At 53.3% G+C, this 13398-nt stretch overlaps 2 protein-coding genes across 10 annotated transcripts; one reads left to right on the top strand and one right to left on the bottom strand.

The window, feature by feature from the left end:
• On the bottom strand, positions 1-11201 carry LOC115860675 (kelch domain-containing protein 3). Of its 7 annotated transcripts, XM_060308856.1 has the most exons (15): positions 10986-11201; positions 8571-8783; positions 8216-8392; positions 7948-8063; positions 7688-7759; positions 7365-7578; positions 7200-7286; positions 6945-7053; positions 6744-6817; positions 1943-2090; positions 1745-1811; positions 1561-1665; positions 1201-1275; positions 975-1092; positions 1-536 (listed from the first exon to the last, which is right to left on the bottom strand). In XM_060308856.1, exons 2-15 carry the CDS (start codon positions 8722-8724, stop codon positions 400-402), a joined length of 1653 nt encoding a protein of 550 aa, XP_060164839.1. In that variant the 5' UTR covers positions 8725-8783; positions 10986-11201; the 3' UTR covers positions 1-399. The 7 variants fall into 7 exon arrangements, with proteins under 7 accessions (XP_060164839.1, XP_060164833.1, XP_060164835.1 ...); XM_060308850.2 differs by lacking the exons at positions 1-536; positions 975-1092; positions 1201-1275; ... (1 more) ...; positions 1745-1811; positions 1943-2090 and adding exons at positions 4794-5414; positions 6542-6620; positions 9734-9850; positions 10056-10211 and having other exon boundaries at positions 10986-11188; XM_060308852.2 differs by lacking the exons at positions 1-536; positions 975-1092; positions 1201-1275; ... (1 more) ...; positions 1745-1811; positions 1943-2090 and adding exons at positions 4794-5414; positions 6542-6620; positions 9734-9850; positions 10087-10211 and having other exon boundaries at positions 10986-11188.
• Positions 11202-11595: 394 nt separating this feature from the next.
• Positions 11596-13355, top strand: MEA1 (male-enhanced antigen 1). Of its 3 annotated transcripts, none has more exons than XM_030870696.2 (4): positions 11596-11703; positions 12187-12466; positions 12550-12652; positions 12958-13355. In XM_030870696.2, the coding sequence occupies exons 2-4, from the start codon at positions 12197-12199 to the stop codon at positions 13107-13109; spliced, it is 525 nt and encodes a 174-aa protein (XP_030726556.1). In that variant the 5' UTR covers positions 11596-11703; positions 12187-12196; the 3' UTR covers positions 13110-13355. The 3 variants fall into 3 exon arrangements, with proteins under 3 accessions (XP_030726556.1, XP_030726554.1, XP_030726555.1); XM_030870694.2 differs by having other exon boundaries at positions 11675-11812; XM_030870695.3 differs by lacking the exon at positions 11596-11703 and adding an exon at positions 11715-11852.
• Positions 13356-13398: the final 43 nt, after the last annotated feature.

Here is a 13398-nt window from a genome sequence, read left to right as displayed (position 1 = left end):
TGAGTGACACGAGTGTTTATGAACTGGCTCCTACATATAAAGTCCCAGTCCCGGGAGCCACTCACAGACTCTATGGCCTTCAACTGGCCTCAATGTCACTCACCAGTCCTTTTCCTTCTATACCAGAATCATTATTTTAAGGCAAGAATGGGAGGACTTGAGGACATGATGACCCAGATCCAAGCAGAAGAAGTGTGGAATGGCAGAAGGCTGAGCTGCTCTTCTTGTCCAGCCCTCAGGCAGTCCAAGAGCCTTTTAGTCATCTCTGAGCCAGTTGGGCTCCCAGGCAGCTGCCACCCTTGCCCTTGAATGGGAAAGAGTAGAACGGGCCAAGCCCAAATGTGTCCCCACAGATGCATTTCTCACTGGGACAGTGGCAGAGCTGAGGACAGCTCCTTACTACTCTTTGCTCAAAGGGAGATGTCTTCTGTCCTTGCCTGCATTTCGGCGCCTCTTTCGACTCAAGAAGCTCTCTAGCTTCTTGCTTCGTTTCAGCTCCTTGAACTTCTCAGCTAGGACCAACTGGCGCTGCTCAGCTGGAGGACAAGGAGAAAGAAAGCCGGTAAGCAAAGGAGGAAGTTCGCTTCTTTCCCTTTCCCCAGGTCAGTAATTCTCAACCACTATGCAGTGATATGTGACTCATCTGGAGTTCACCGGTGTGTGTAAGCAAGCTGACTTCTATGAATCTGCTCCTTCTCAATTCAACCAACTATGAGCTCCTTCTCTGCGCCCTACCCACATATGTGGGGGTGGGACAGAGATAAAAACAATACTCCCTGCCCATGGTCATTAGGGATACAAGAATGGTTACAAACAACAACTCCCTACTATTTTTACTTTCCTCCAACTTACCATGGGATCCAGCCTTCATGCCTCCCTTAGGGAGCTCATGGACCCCTAACGCAGTATCCTGCCTCTATGGCCACCCAACCCCTGTTCCTGTAACTAGCCTGTCATAGCTGTGTACCACTCACATTTCTTGAGGAAGTATGGCCGATGGCCCTGCTGGGCCTGAGCCCGCCGCTCCTGCTTCAGAGCCAGGTGCAGCTCCTGCTGCCGCTTCCGTTCCTGCTGTGCCATTTCTTGCTGCTCCTGAGGAGCAAAGATGAGATCGGTGAGACAGGTGAACAGCGGGGACTGTGAATCACCTCCTGCCTTGATCTGCTCTCACCTTCCTCCCCCGTATTCTGACTTACTCACCATTTGCTGAAGCAGCTGCTGCAGTTTCTCACGCTCCTCCCCTGAACGGCGCTTCTTCAGCTGCTTTTTCACAAGCTCCACGTTGGAAAATGAGTATGACAGTTATCATTCTGTAAATGTTAGGTGAAACTCTGTGCCAAGCATTATTCTAAGAGGTTCGCATATGTTGTTAACTCACATAAACACTATGAGATAGGAATTATCTGTGATAAGGAAACTGAAGCTAAAAGAGGTTAACTAACTTGTCAATGATCACACAGCTAGTAAATTGACGCGCCCTGCTCCCCTCTGCCCGACTCTCTGACCTATGCTCTAGTCTCACCACTTGGAATCCCCACAGACCAATCTCACGTTACTCACATCTTTCTCTCTGGCTCGGATGTCATTTAGGAATTGATACGTTTTATCAAACACCTCAGGATTATATTCCCCTGACAGATCGTCAAAGCGGGGGTCCCGGGCTACCTTTGGAGCGAACAGAGAGAATATAAAAGAACTGTTCAGTCTCCTTTCACTGAGAAAGAGCTTACTGGCTCCTCCTCACCTTCTTACTGACGGGAACAACTTGACGCAAAAATGGCACCCGGACCTTGGCTGACATTTCCAGAGGCCTATGGAGAAATTAAACAGGTCAAGGGAACTCCAGTCTTGTCAAAGGCCTCCCACCTGCCACCCAAGAAAGCAGACACCTACTCAAGGTCCCAGCTATCCTCCAACTCCTGGGGCAGGCCTTGCTCCTCACCTGTGTTTATCTGCAACACATGCTTTTTGGACAGGTGGTCTGGAACTTTGCTTCTTAGTGCTGTTTCCAGTTACCAATTGTTTGTACGTCTTAGTGCCCACTTGGCTCTGCAATTCTAACAGCTCCTCAAATGACATGTGAGATGTGCCTGTGAAAGGTAGGTGGGGGTGGGAGGGAACCGCAACTCAGCTCAGCATCTGCCACTGCTGCAAAGGTGCCACCCCATCTTCATTCTTCATAGGTAACTGATGCTTTCCAACATCCCCTTCAGACCAACCACTGCAGGTCCTGGGCAGCACAGCTTATAACGGCGCTACACTGACACCTAACTCCCCATCGGTTCCAGGTACCTGGGGCCTCACGTTGCTAAAGAAGGTGTATATGTAAGGCTCTTTTAAATCACTCCTTCACAGGTTTCCCCATAAGGACCCCTGTCTCCCTTGCTCAGCTACCATCGCCATTATTCTGGTTCAGGATACGCTCAGCACCTCTCACCTCAATCAGTACTCTAGCCTCCTCACTGCTCTCCCAACCTCCAGTCTCACTCCTCTCAAAGCTATGCTCCCCGCTTCAGCCTGGGAGAGGCATCTGAAAAGCAAAACCTGGGGAGGGGGTAAATTGGGAGATTGGGATTGACATATACACACTACTATTGATATATATAAAACAGACAACTAATAAGGACCTACTGTAGCACAGGGAACTCTACTCAATACTCTATAATGACCTATATGGGAAAAGAATCTAAAAAAGTGGATAGGACTTCCCTGGTGGCACAGTGGTTAAGAATCCGCCTGCCAATGCAGGGAACACGGGTTTGATCCTGGTCTGGGAAGATCCCACATGCTGCGGAGCAACTAAGTCCGTGTGCCATAACTACTGAAGCCCGCGCCTGGAGCCCGTGCTCCGCGACAACAGAAGCCACCGCAATGAGAAGCCCGCGCACCACAACGAAGAGTAGCCCCCACTCACCGCAACTAGAGACAAGCCCACGTACAGCAACGAAGACCCAACACAGCCAAAAATAATATAAAATAAAAAAATAAGAGTGGATATATGTATAACTGATTCACTTTGCTGTACACCTGAAACTAACACATTGTAAATCAACCATACTCCAATAAAAATTTTTTTAAAAAAGGCAACTGGGCTTCCCTGGTGGCACAGTGGTTGAGAGTCCGCCTGCCAATGCAGGGGACACGGGTTCGTGCCCCGGTCCGGGAGGATCCCACATGCCGCGGAGCGGCTGGGCCCGTGAGCCATGGCCGCTGAGCCTGCGCGTCCGGAGCCTGTGCTCTGCAATGGGAGAGGCCGCAGCAGTGAGAGGCCCGCGTACCGCAAAAAAAAAAAAAAGGAAACTACTTCAGACCTGAAGTTTTCACTTTAAGTTCTTTAATAAAATAACTTTCTCTTTCCAAAAAAAAAAAAAGAAAAAGGCAAATCTGATCTTATCACTCCCACCTCATTTCCACATACATATCCTACACGTTATGTCACTCCAGAACTCAAAACTCCCCAATGGCTTCCATCTTGCTCAGAAGAAAAGCTCTAGGCTTTGTAATAGCCTGAAGACCCCATGTGACCTAGCCCGGGTTTTGGCTCTAATCTCATCTCCTACCATCTCCTTCCTACTCCTCTCCAGTCAACTGGCCTCCAAGCAGTTCCTAAGCAGGAAGGTATGCTCCCACCTCAGTTCCTTTGCACCGGACTTTGCTTGGAACACTTCCTCCAGTTGTACTGCTTGCTCCCTCACCTCCTTCAAACGGTTTCTCAAATGTCACCTACCCAGTGAGGCCTTCTGTGATTACATAAAACTGTAACCCCTCCCCTGCGTTCTCTTCAAAGCTCTTATCACCTTTTTCAAAAAATTTACCCTTTAAAAATCTGCAATTCCGTGTTTTATTGTCTTTTATTAATTTGCTTGGTTTTTTTAACCCCTAAAAGGTAACCTTCATGAGGACAGTGTTCTGCTGCTTTATCTACTACTGTATCTCCAGCATCTAGAACTGTGCCTGCACACAACAGATGCTCAACAATGTTGGCAAAATTTGTTGAATCCTCACCTACTAAGCCTTCTCCAACAATCCATCCCCCTTCCTGACTCTGCTTTTGAACATAACGTTTCCTCCCCTGCGAAAAACCCTCTTCGCCCTTTAAAAAACTGCTCAGGATGTTCTAATCCAGGAAGCATTCTCTCTCACTCCCCACTTTCCAGTGCGTTGGGGGGGAGCTCCCGGTGTTCGCATCTTTCAGAGAACTTAGTCTCACGGTCACGGCGTCTCCAGGCTCCGAGCCCGCACCACACGCGGTGCCACTGGCCCCTCACCCCGCCTCCGCGGCTGCCCCTCGGCCCGGCGCCGTCCCCTCACCCTTCTGCAGGTCCCCGGGCCCCAGGCCCCCGCCGTCCCGAGACCCGCGAGGAGACCCGGAGGCCGCCCATTCCCGGGAGTTTGCAGTCAGCATCCCCTCGCGCAGCGCGCCGAAGACTAATGGCGCTACTTCCGCTCCGGCGGCGGCCGCTCCGCCCCACTCCTTCCGGCATCTCCGGCAGGCCGAGTCCGCGAGGTTTGGTGACAATAGAGCAGATCCCGTCCAGCGCCGGGCGGGCCGCTGGTGGGCGGCCGGGGAGCCCTCTCTGGGCGGAAAAGGGCGCCCACCGTAAATAACGTTGCCCCCTCCCTTTTGTCGCTTGGCGCTGCACTCCGCGCCGAAAAGAAACTCCGGCCAGTCCGTGGCGGTATTTGGTTTCCTAATGCTCTTGGCTGAGAAGCCAGAACCTCAGCACCCTGGCCCCACTGCAAACTCCTGCCGTCCCTTGCCTATTCCACACAAAAGAGAGCACACGTTTGGAGACTTTCAATTCATTTTTATAAAATGTGAGCTGGCTGAGAGCGTCAGGGTACAGCAACAGCTCAAGGAACGGTAGGATTATCTGCTGGTCCTCCCCTCCCCAGGTCAGGGAGAAGGAGATTTCATGCCAACAGCTGCAACTCCTCTCAGCTCCCAATCAATGCTCAGGGCTCAAGCAGCGGGAAGAGGTGGAAAGAGGGGTGGGGAGGGGAAGCTCCTGAGGCTGACACTGCTTGCTTCTCCCTCCTCCCCATTCCCTTCGCTTCCCAGCAGAGCATGGCTGACCTGGGGCAGAGCAGAGGCCCAGGAGCAGTTGGAGGGAGGTGAATGGGACAGAGCACCAAGGGGAAGGGGCCCTCGGCCCAAGGAGGAAGGGACCTAGCCCTCCCCCCTGCAGCTCCCCACTAAGTTCACAGCACAGAAAACACCTCTAGTCCAACAACTCCATGTGGAGGTATACCAAGTCCAGGGTCCAAAGGGGCAGGCGGGGGAGAGATGGGCAAGGGCAGTGAAGACACCAGCAGGCTCAGGAAGGGAGGCGGCAGAAACTTCCTCCTACCCATGGGAGGAGACAATGGGGCGACTGATATTGCTGTTGGTGGTCATGGCATTCAGCTCCCACCTGGAAGGCCAAAAATGACAGGCAGAAAGGACAGAAGGGGAAGCCTCCACCCCCAAGTCCAGAATTGCTCAAACAAAGCAATGAACACACCAGTGCCTTCAACTTCCTAAAGCTCAACCACCCACGGCCACCTCTTCCTTACAGCCCTATGAGGGTTAACAATCAGGTCTCCACCCACCACCAAATCCACTACCACCCACTAGTCCCCCTGCAAGCTCATGTGGACTTCCTGTTTATGTTTACATATTGATATTCTTGTGCCCAACACCTGGAGAAAAACGTTTGTGTATACATCTCAATAAACTTCCCAACCTACCTTTCCTCCTCTGCTGAGATCCAACCAGGATGCCCCTCCCCCCCACCAGGAATGTCGGTTTTTGCTCTCAACTCCCATCCTTTTAAGGCCCTGATTCAGCTCTCCTATCCTCCCTGAGGCCTTCCCCAGCCATCCCACCATATTAAAATTAAATTCCTCTCTTTTTGACAACTGTCATTCTACGAAGTACCTCCTTATGCCAAGGCTCTACTCTACTTGGTACTAGGCACTTGCACATGTGTTCATCTTGGGCCAGCCTGGGATCCATCTGTTCAGCCTTGTATACTCTATCACCAAATACTGAACACACAGACCCTCAGCAAGTAAGAATTAAGCTGAACTGAATCAAGGAGAGGAAAGTGTCGCAGAATGACCCAGAAGGGCAAAATTATACACAAGATAACTTTCAGTGCTTGATTTAGACCTAAGAATGGAATTCATAAGGGAAGGAGCTAGGAAGGACCTCCCTTAATTCTGGAATTAATGTGATCCAGAGGCTCCTAAACTTGTTTTTTTCTCCACAGCTAGGTTCTAAGATTTAATCAAACTTTCTCAGCATATTAACAAAAATAACTGTATAAGCTCAGGAATTAGGAAGTGATGCCTGAGAGCTTGGTTTGAAAACTGGACATTTTTTCCATAAAACTTACCCAGCTGACAGTTTTATATTTCCTTCTAGCTCCCTCTCCACAAGTACACTACAGAACAAAATCTTCTCTCTCCTGCACACTGAGACCAAGCCAATCAGGTCACGCGCCTGTGCTGCCCACTCACCCTCAACCAGTCCCTCCTTTCCAACCATTCACTGTACCTGATGTCATGGGGCAAACAGGACTGGTCCAGGTTATACTGAATCACAGCCAGTTTGCACAGGGTCTTCAGACTAGGGCCTTTAAAGGAGGAGTGGGGGAGAGGGAGATGGTCAAAGCCGAGGAAAGGGTCCAGTCCTGGATATCACCACCCAAAGACAGGGACCCTGAGGGCAAATGCATTTAGGGAATAAGTGTACTTACTAAAGTCCAAAATGTGTAAGTCAGAATGATCTATGAGGTCAAATTCATCTCCCAGGCCTTCCTCAGGAGACGGACTGTAGGGATCAAAAGAGAGACGAAGGAAGGAGCGAAGACTACCCACGAGACCCTCTTGCTCAAATGTCTCCCATGTTAGTCACAGGCTTAGGCCCTTCCTGGAGCCCTCCCCTCTCTCCTCCTAACCTGGTACCCCCAAAGAGGACAATCTTGTCACCAACAATACAGCAGCACTGGCGCCGGCGGGGACATGGCCCCTTCCCCTTCGGTTCAATCTTTTTCCAGGTAAACGACACTAAAGAGAAGTTTAAATGGAGGTTCAACACCTGCTAGCCCAGATATCCTCTCCACTCCCGCCCCTCACCCACTCAGGATTATTCTTTTCTTTTCCACGCCCCCTCAATTGCTCCCTGTTCCTCCCTTAAAGGCAGTGCTCTTTACCAGGGTTAAACTTCCAGAGGTCATGGAAGTGCCGGTTCAGCCTTGCATTATAGCCACCAAAAATGTACAGCTCCCCATTGTAGCCAACTGGAAGGAGAGAGGAATGTCAAGAATGTAGGGGCAATGGGGGGACGGGGACTCGGCAGGGACCTAACAGACACTCACAGGCTGAGTGGCTCCGGCGCCCCTCAGGCAGCACTGGGGTGGGTGGACAGTCCAGCCAGGCCTCAGTCCTCGTGTCAAAGACACGGATGCGGTTGCAGTAAATCTCATTGTTGGAATGGAATGGCCCAAAACGGTCTGCACGGCCCCCAAAGACATACATGTGACTGCCCAGCATTGTGGCCGAGTGGAAGTCCCTCCAGCGTGCAGGGTTGCCCTGGGCAGGAGCAGAGATGGGAGGGGGAGGGGTCAGCTTTCACTGTTTGAGCTCCCTATGGTTCCTTAAATTGAGGGTGGGGATCTGGGAGAGAGCAAGAAGGGCCAACCTTTGTACAGATCAGGGTCCATGTCATGGTGCTGGTATCCAGCTTGTGAATGTCATTGGAAAAGCAGTCCGCCTGACAAGGAAGAGAAAGGAAGTGAAGGAAGGGATAAAAGAGAGGAGCAGGGGTCACTCTCCGACCCTCCGTCCCTCCCACCTCAGAACCTGCAAGCAAACCAAAGCCTCCCATTCCACTACTTTCAATTCCCCTTCCTCCTTCTCATTCCCACCCTAGGGAAACTTCTAGTTTCTTCCCAGACCTACCAGCTGCTCGTAGCCCCCGAAAATGTACATGGTCTTGCCCAGGACACAAGCCGAATGTCCATCCCGGGCCCCAGGAACTGTTCCTGCCACTCGGGGTGTGGACCATTTGTGAGTATCTGAAGGAGGGGAGAGGGTGGGCCCAGTAAGCAAGCTGGTGCTCCCTCCTCGACTCTGGGGCGCCTTATTCCCAGCCCCCCTCAGCCCACACCTCCCCCAGCCCCGCGAGGCACCATTTGGCAGAACACAGCCTCCAGAGACTCATACTCACTGACGTCAAAGGCATAGAGCACATTGCAGGCCCCTTCGGTGTCATTCCGCCCACCCCAAAGGAAGACTGTGTCGTCGATGAGGACGGTGGAGTGTCCATACCGCATGTAGGGTACCACGGGAGCCTGCCCGCGGGTGGCGGGCCTCACTGGGGGCAGCTTTGTCCAACGCAAGGACACTGTGGGCACAGCTCTGCTCAGCCCTGGGAACCTCTCTTCAGGTCGTCCACATTTTCCCAAACCACATGTTAGTTTCCCCCACCCCCTCTGGCCGTGGGGGCCACCATCAAACCTCACTCAGCCACCCACTGTCCTCCCCGATGTGAGCACCCAGGGATGATCCCTGAGTTAGCTTACCTGCATTGAAAATGTGCACATCAATCTGACGCAGCGTCTCATAGTCTTCACCAGAGCAGTAACCCCCGAAGGAGTACACCCGGTGTCCGACAGCCACTGCAGCATGGTTCACCCTGCGGGGCCCGCCCTCCAGGTGCACCGTCCACCGTAACATCCCCTGGGCCACTGGTTACAGCAACATGCCCCCCCGGCACGGCCTGCTGCCTCTGCTACCTGCACACAAGTTAGGTCCAGGGGCTCCTCAGGCAAAGCCTTTGCCTGGTTCACCGAGACTCTGCCCAGGACTAGCCTTGCCTCTAAGTGTCACCCTGGTGGCCCTCCCACACCACCCCTCCACAGCTCAGGTGGCTGGCTCTGCTCCAGGGGAGCTGCTGAGGTCAGGAAGCTAGCCCTGGCCCTGTGTTCTCCAACAGCAAAGGGTGGGGCCACTCTGACCTGACTGCCAGCTCAGACTGCTGATCAAGGGCTCAACGTGGTCGTCCCCTACTCATGGCGGCTGCACCCTGTCACTGGCTTGGCCCAAGCTCCAAGCCCCCTTCAAAGGTCAGTGAGTTCTCTTGTCTTTCTGACTCTGCTCTGCTTACTGCCACCTCTCTAAGAATCTCTGTGCTCTTTGAGGTGGGGAGAGGGATCTCAAAATACTCAGAGCTATTAATAGCCCAGCCAACCCCAGACAGTCCACTGAAAGCTGGCATGAGTGCCTCCAAGCAGAAAAGCTTTTAGGCTTTTAGAGTGGAACAGTTCCTCTATCCAGGATGGGGTGGGACTGATCCCTGACAGGGACCTTCATGGATGATTAGCCCCTCATAGGGGGCTCTTGTCAAACAGAGCTGTTGTCATCGGGGTCACCCAGGGCCCCTCACAGGCAGGAGGAGTTCCTTTGACAGCTGTGCCTGGCATGCTGCCAAGAACTTAAGCCAGAAAGGTATGTGTGTGCTGGGGATTGAGGGGGTAGGGTTTTCTCCTCTTGCCACTTGCCCAACCTAGCCATTGTGGTAGAGAACGAGCTATTTCCAGCAGCTCTTCTCCCACTTGGGTCTCTGAAAGGGGACAGGGGTGGGGGTGTGCACTGGAAAGGGAAAGGAAAGCAAAATGCCCTTGGGCAGGACAAGAAAAAGACCCAGGGATGAGAGATCATGGTCTCTTAAAGACAACCCGCTAACCTAGTGATAATGGGTACATCTGAAGGCTCTGTCGGGCAAATCCTGCAGCTGGCACTGCCTGCTCTGGCAGGCACCTGCTGGGTTTGGGTAGATCATCTGCTCCCTGTTCAAGAAGCCCTGGCAGAAGGGAAAAAAAAAAAAAAAAAGAAGCCCTGGCAGAAGGAAGAGCCAGGCAGAATCTCAGGCAAAGAAAAAGCTCAAGTAAGGGAGGCCCCTCGCAAGAAAGACACACTGGTTTCAGCTGGCTTTTGCCAGCCCTCCTGCCCCTGCCCAGCCTCCCTCAACCCCCAACCCCATGCTTTAAATAGCCACTCTGCCAAACCTGAAATAGCCCCTCAGGAAACCACTCTCACTTCATTACTCCTGTCCTCAATCCAAAAGCTCTTGGATCTGGGCTTGTAAGGACAGATAGGAAGGAGGTTGAAGAGCTTAAGAACCGGAGTCCATCTTCCCTCATAGCTTCCACTCCCCACTTCAGCTATATCAAGGTAAAGCAAAGAATTCAGAGGACAAGAGAGAAGCAATTCCATCCAAAGGTGGAGAAAAAAACCTTAGCTTCTCCTCCAAAAAAAAAACAACAACTCAAGCTCGTGAAGAACAAGCCCCCAGGGTCTCAGGGGCTCCTCTTATCCCTGGGTCTCTCCCATCCTCCATCACTGCCGCATCCTCAAGCTTCTTCAATTCCCTTCATGTACCTATCCCCCTTGCTATTCTCTTGCAATTTTCATTCCCCGTTTCTGGCCCTTCTTGATCTCCTGAGAGCTTTGCCGTTTTCTCCTTCTTCCTTCTCCCACAACTCCAAGCTCCACCCCGACAGCCCTCCATTTTCCCTCTTCCACTAAGGGGAAAAAAGCTAATATCCATTGACCCCTTTCCGCCAGAGATATTCCTCCCTGTATATGACGCTATCCCTTTCGTCTCTCAGTCATCCCAACCTCCCCTCCCGCACAACTCCAGACACCCCCGCCCTTTTCTTCCATTATCCTCAGCTTCCCTGTTCTCCTCATAACCCGATCTTCTTTCCAGTTTCCTTTAGTGCCTCCTCCGGCTACCAGGCCTCTCCCACTGGTTTCCTCACCATCCTCCCGGAGCCCTTCTTTCCCCATTAACACTTTCCTTTCCCATCATCCCCCTAGCTCCCTCCCCACCCCCACCTCTTCACTCTCAGGCCCGTCCCCCACGACTCCAGCGCTAACCATGGGCATCCCCAGCCCCTATAGTTCTCCTTGTCCCTCAACCCACCCCGGACTACCTGCCAGGCCGGGCCGGGGCGGGGCCGCGGGTCCTCGCGCTGCCTGCAGCCTAGAACCCGTTGCACGCCAACCGACGACTCGATCCCCAACGAGATAAACACAACCAGGCTCTATCCTTCCGGCGGGCAGCTGTCTGCGAACATGCAGTCAGAGCTAAGTGCCCGAAGCCTACCGGGACTTGTAGTTCATGGGGTTCCGGAGGGACGTCAGGGGCTGAAGAGTGGGCAGGAGCCTGAGGAGATTCTGGGCATGTGCAGATACGTGTCAAAAATCGCGGGGTTGGGCTTCCCTGGTGGCGCAGTGGTTGAGAGTCCGCCTGCCGATGCGGGGCACACGGGTTCGTGCCCCGGTCTGGGAAGATCCCACATGCCGCGGAGCGGCTGGGCCCGTGAGCCATGGCTGCTGGGCCTGCGCGTCCGGAACCTGTGCTCCGCAACGGGAGAGGCCACAACAGTGAGAGGCCCGCGTACCGCAAAAAAAATAAAATAAATTAAAATTAAAATTAAAATTAAAAAATTTTAAAAAATCGCGGGGTTTACTGGGTAATGTAGTCCTTGGTTGTCCGGGAAGAAGACGGTGGAGGCGGGGCAAGGGGCGGACTCTTCGTCCTCGCTCGCGTCAATCATGAGCGCGCGGCAGGGTTGGAGGACTAGGCACCCCGGCACGTCCTGCCGCGCCGGAAGTGAAGGTGCGAGTTTGGCAGCGGGCTCTGAGCGGGTAAGGCGCGCGGAAACGCCAGCGCCGAGAATCGGTGGGGTGGCTGGGGCCGCCGCAGCTGCGGCCGTTTGAAGGAAGCCTCTGGGACCCGAAGGGCGTTCGTCAGGCGGTACAGAGGGGAACCCCTTGGAGAGGAGAGAAGGGGGCGGGTACGCCTTGTCTAGGGGAGCTTATTTGGCGACCCGGAGTTCCTAAGTGGACTGGGGGGGAGGGGCGTCCTCGAAGGGATGTCTTTTGGGAGGTGGCATGGCCTCTGGCTGGGCTGTTAAGAATTGGCGGAGTAAGGCGGGTGGGCCTCCGTTGAAGATAAGTCGGCTTAAGAGGTGAAGGGCCCAGGAGAGGCTTGGATGGTGGGGAGGGGGGCAGGAAACTTGGGGCGTTTAAATGTTTCGTGACGTAGGAGACCACAAGGAGCTGGATGAGAGGCTGAAGGTGGACTTAATTTCATCTGATCACTATTCTCCTGCCGCCCTGTTCTTGCAGCCCCTGCCCGATGGCAGCAGTAGTTCTAGGGGGAGACACCATGGGTCCTGAACGTATCTTCCCCAATCAGACTGAGGAACTCGGGCCACACCAGGGCCCTACAGAAGGCACTGGGGATTGGAGCAGTGAGGAACCAGAGGAAGAGCAAGAGGAAACGGGGGCAGGACCAGCTGGCTACTCCTACCAGCCCCTGAATCAAGATCCTGAACAAGAGGAGGTGGAGCTGGCACCAGTGGGGGATGGAGAAGATGTAGTTGCTGATATCCAGGATCGGATCCAGGTATGGTGGAGGAGGCATTGTTCCTGAGCAGGTGAAGCTGGAGTCCTTGGACTGGCCCTGAACTGTCGTCTCTGGCTCTGCAGGCCCTGGGGCTTCATTTGCCAGACCCACCATTAGAAAGCGAGGATGAAGATGAGGAGGGAGCTATAGCATCGAGCAACCACAGCTCTATTCCTATGGACCCAGGTAAAAGAGCTCATTCTTTTATTCTGGAATAATAATGGAGGAAGGGAACTGGTTAGTGCCAGTAGAGGGAAGTCACAGGAACACCCTGTTCCTAAAACAAGTTTGTAATCTAAGGTTTTGCAGACTTCAGAATCCAGGTGAAATGCTATTCTTCTAGGCTGGGGGAGGATGGGCAGCCTTGCCTAGGAATAACAGGACAGATTCAGTGACCTCACTAGCCCAAAAGCTCTGGGTTAATTCAACGAATGGGGAGAGGAGCTGGTCTTACTGTTTCTACCCCCTAACTGGTCTGCCTGTGATTTCAGAACACGTGGAGCTGGTGAAAAGGACGATGGCTGGTGTAAGCCTACCTGCGCCAGGGGTTCCTGCCTGGGCTCGGGAGATATCAGATGCCCAGTGGGAAGATGTGGTACAGAAGGCCCTCCAAGCCCGGCAGGCTGCCCCTTCCTGGAAGTGATCACCCTGAGAGGTGCCTTATCTCCCTGCATTCCAGGCCAGAACCAGCACAGGACTGAACACATCCTGGTTGTAATGTCCATCTCCATCCTCCCCATCTCCCTTCCACGTCAAGGCAAATCAGACTTCTCAGAGACCCACTTTATTCAGTTCTGTACATATGGGGACAACGGTCCAAGCCCAACCCACCTTAGCATGTATCACTCTGTGGGGAATAAAGCACCCTATGTACACAGCCAAAAGCTGCACTGCCTGTGCCCCTGGAACCCGGGTCCGGCCCCCCCCCCCCA

Source organism: Globicephala melas, chromosome 11 (assembly GCF_963455315.2).
Source record: "Globicephala melas chromosome 11, mGloMel1.2, whole genome shotgun sequence".
Lineage (NCBI taxonomy): Eukaryota > Metazoa > Chordata > Mammalia > Artiodactyla > Delphinidae > Globicephala > Globicephala melas.
This window is presented reverse-complemented; position numbering and strand designations above follow the sequence as displayed.

What these genes read in the sequence shown, in the direction of transcription:
- LOC115860675 (XM_060308856.1), bottom strand. Translation starts at nt 8,724, where the DNA reads ATGTTACGGTGGACGGTGCACCTGGAGGGCGGGCCCCGCAGGGTGAAC. An exon ending in GCTCTATGCCTTTGACGTCA is followed by an intron (nt 8,064 to 8,215) that starts GTGAGTATGAGT and finishes CCCCTCCTTCAG; the next exon opens with ATACTCACAAATGGTCCACA. An exon ending in GCGCCGGAGCCACTCAGCCT is followed by an intron (nt 7,287 to 7,364) that starts GTGAGTGTCTGT and finishes CTCTCCTTCCAG; the next exon opens with TTGGCTACAATGGGGAGCTG.
- MEA1 (XM_030870696.2), top strand. Translation starts at nt 12,197, where the DNA reads ATGGCAGCAGTAGTTCTAGGGGGAGACACCATGGGTCCTGAACGTATC. An exon ending in ATATCCAGGATCGGATCCAG is followed by an intron (nt 12,467 to 12,549) that starts GTATGGTGGAGG and finishes CTGGCTCTGCAG; the next exon opens with GCCCTGGGGCTTCATTTGCC. An exon ending in CTCTATTCCTATGGACCCAG is followed by an intron (nt 12,653 to 12,957) that starts GTAAAAGAGCTC and finishes CTGTGATTTCAG; the next exon opens with AACACGTGGAGCTGGTGAAA.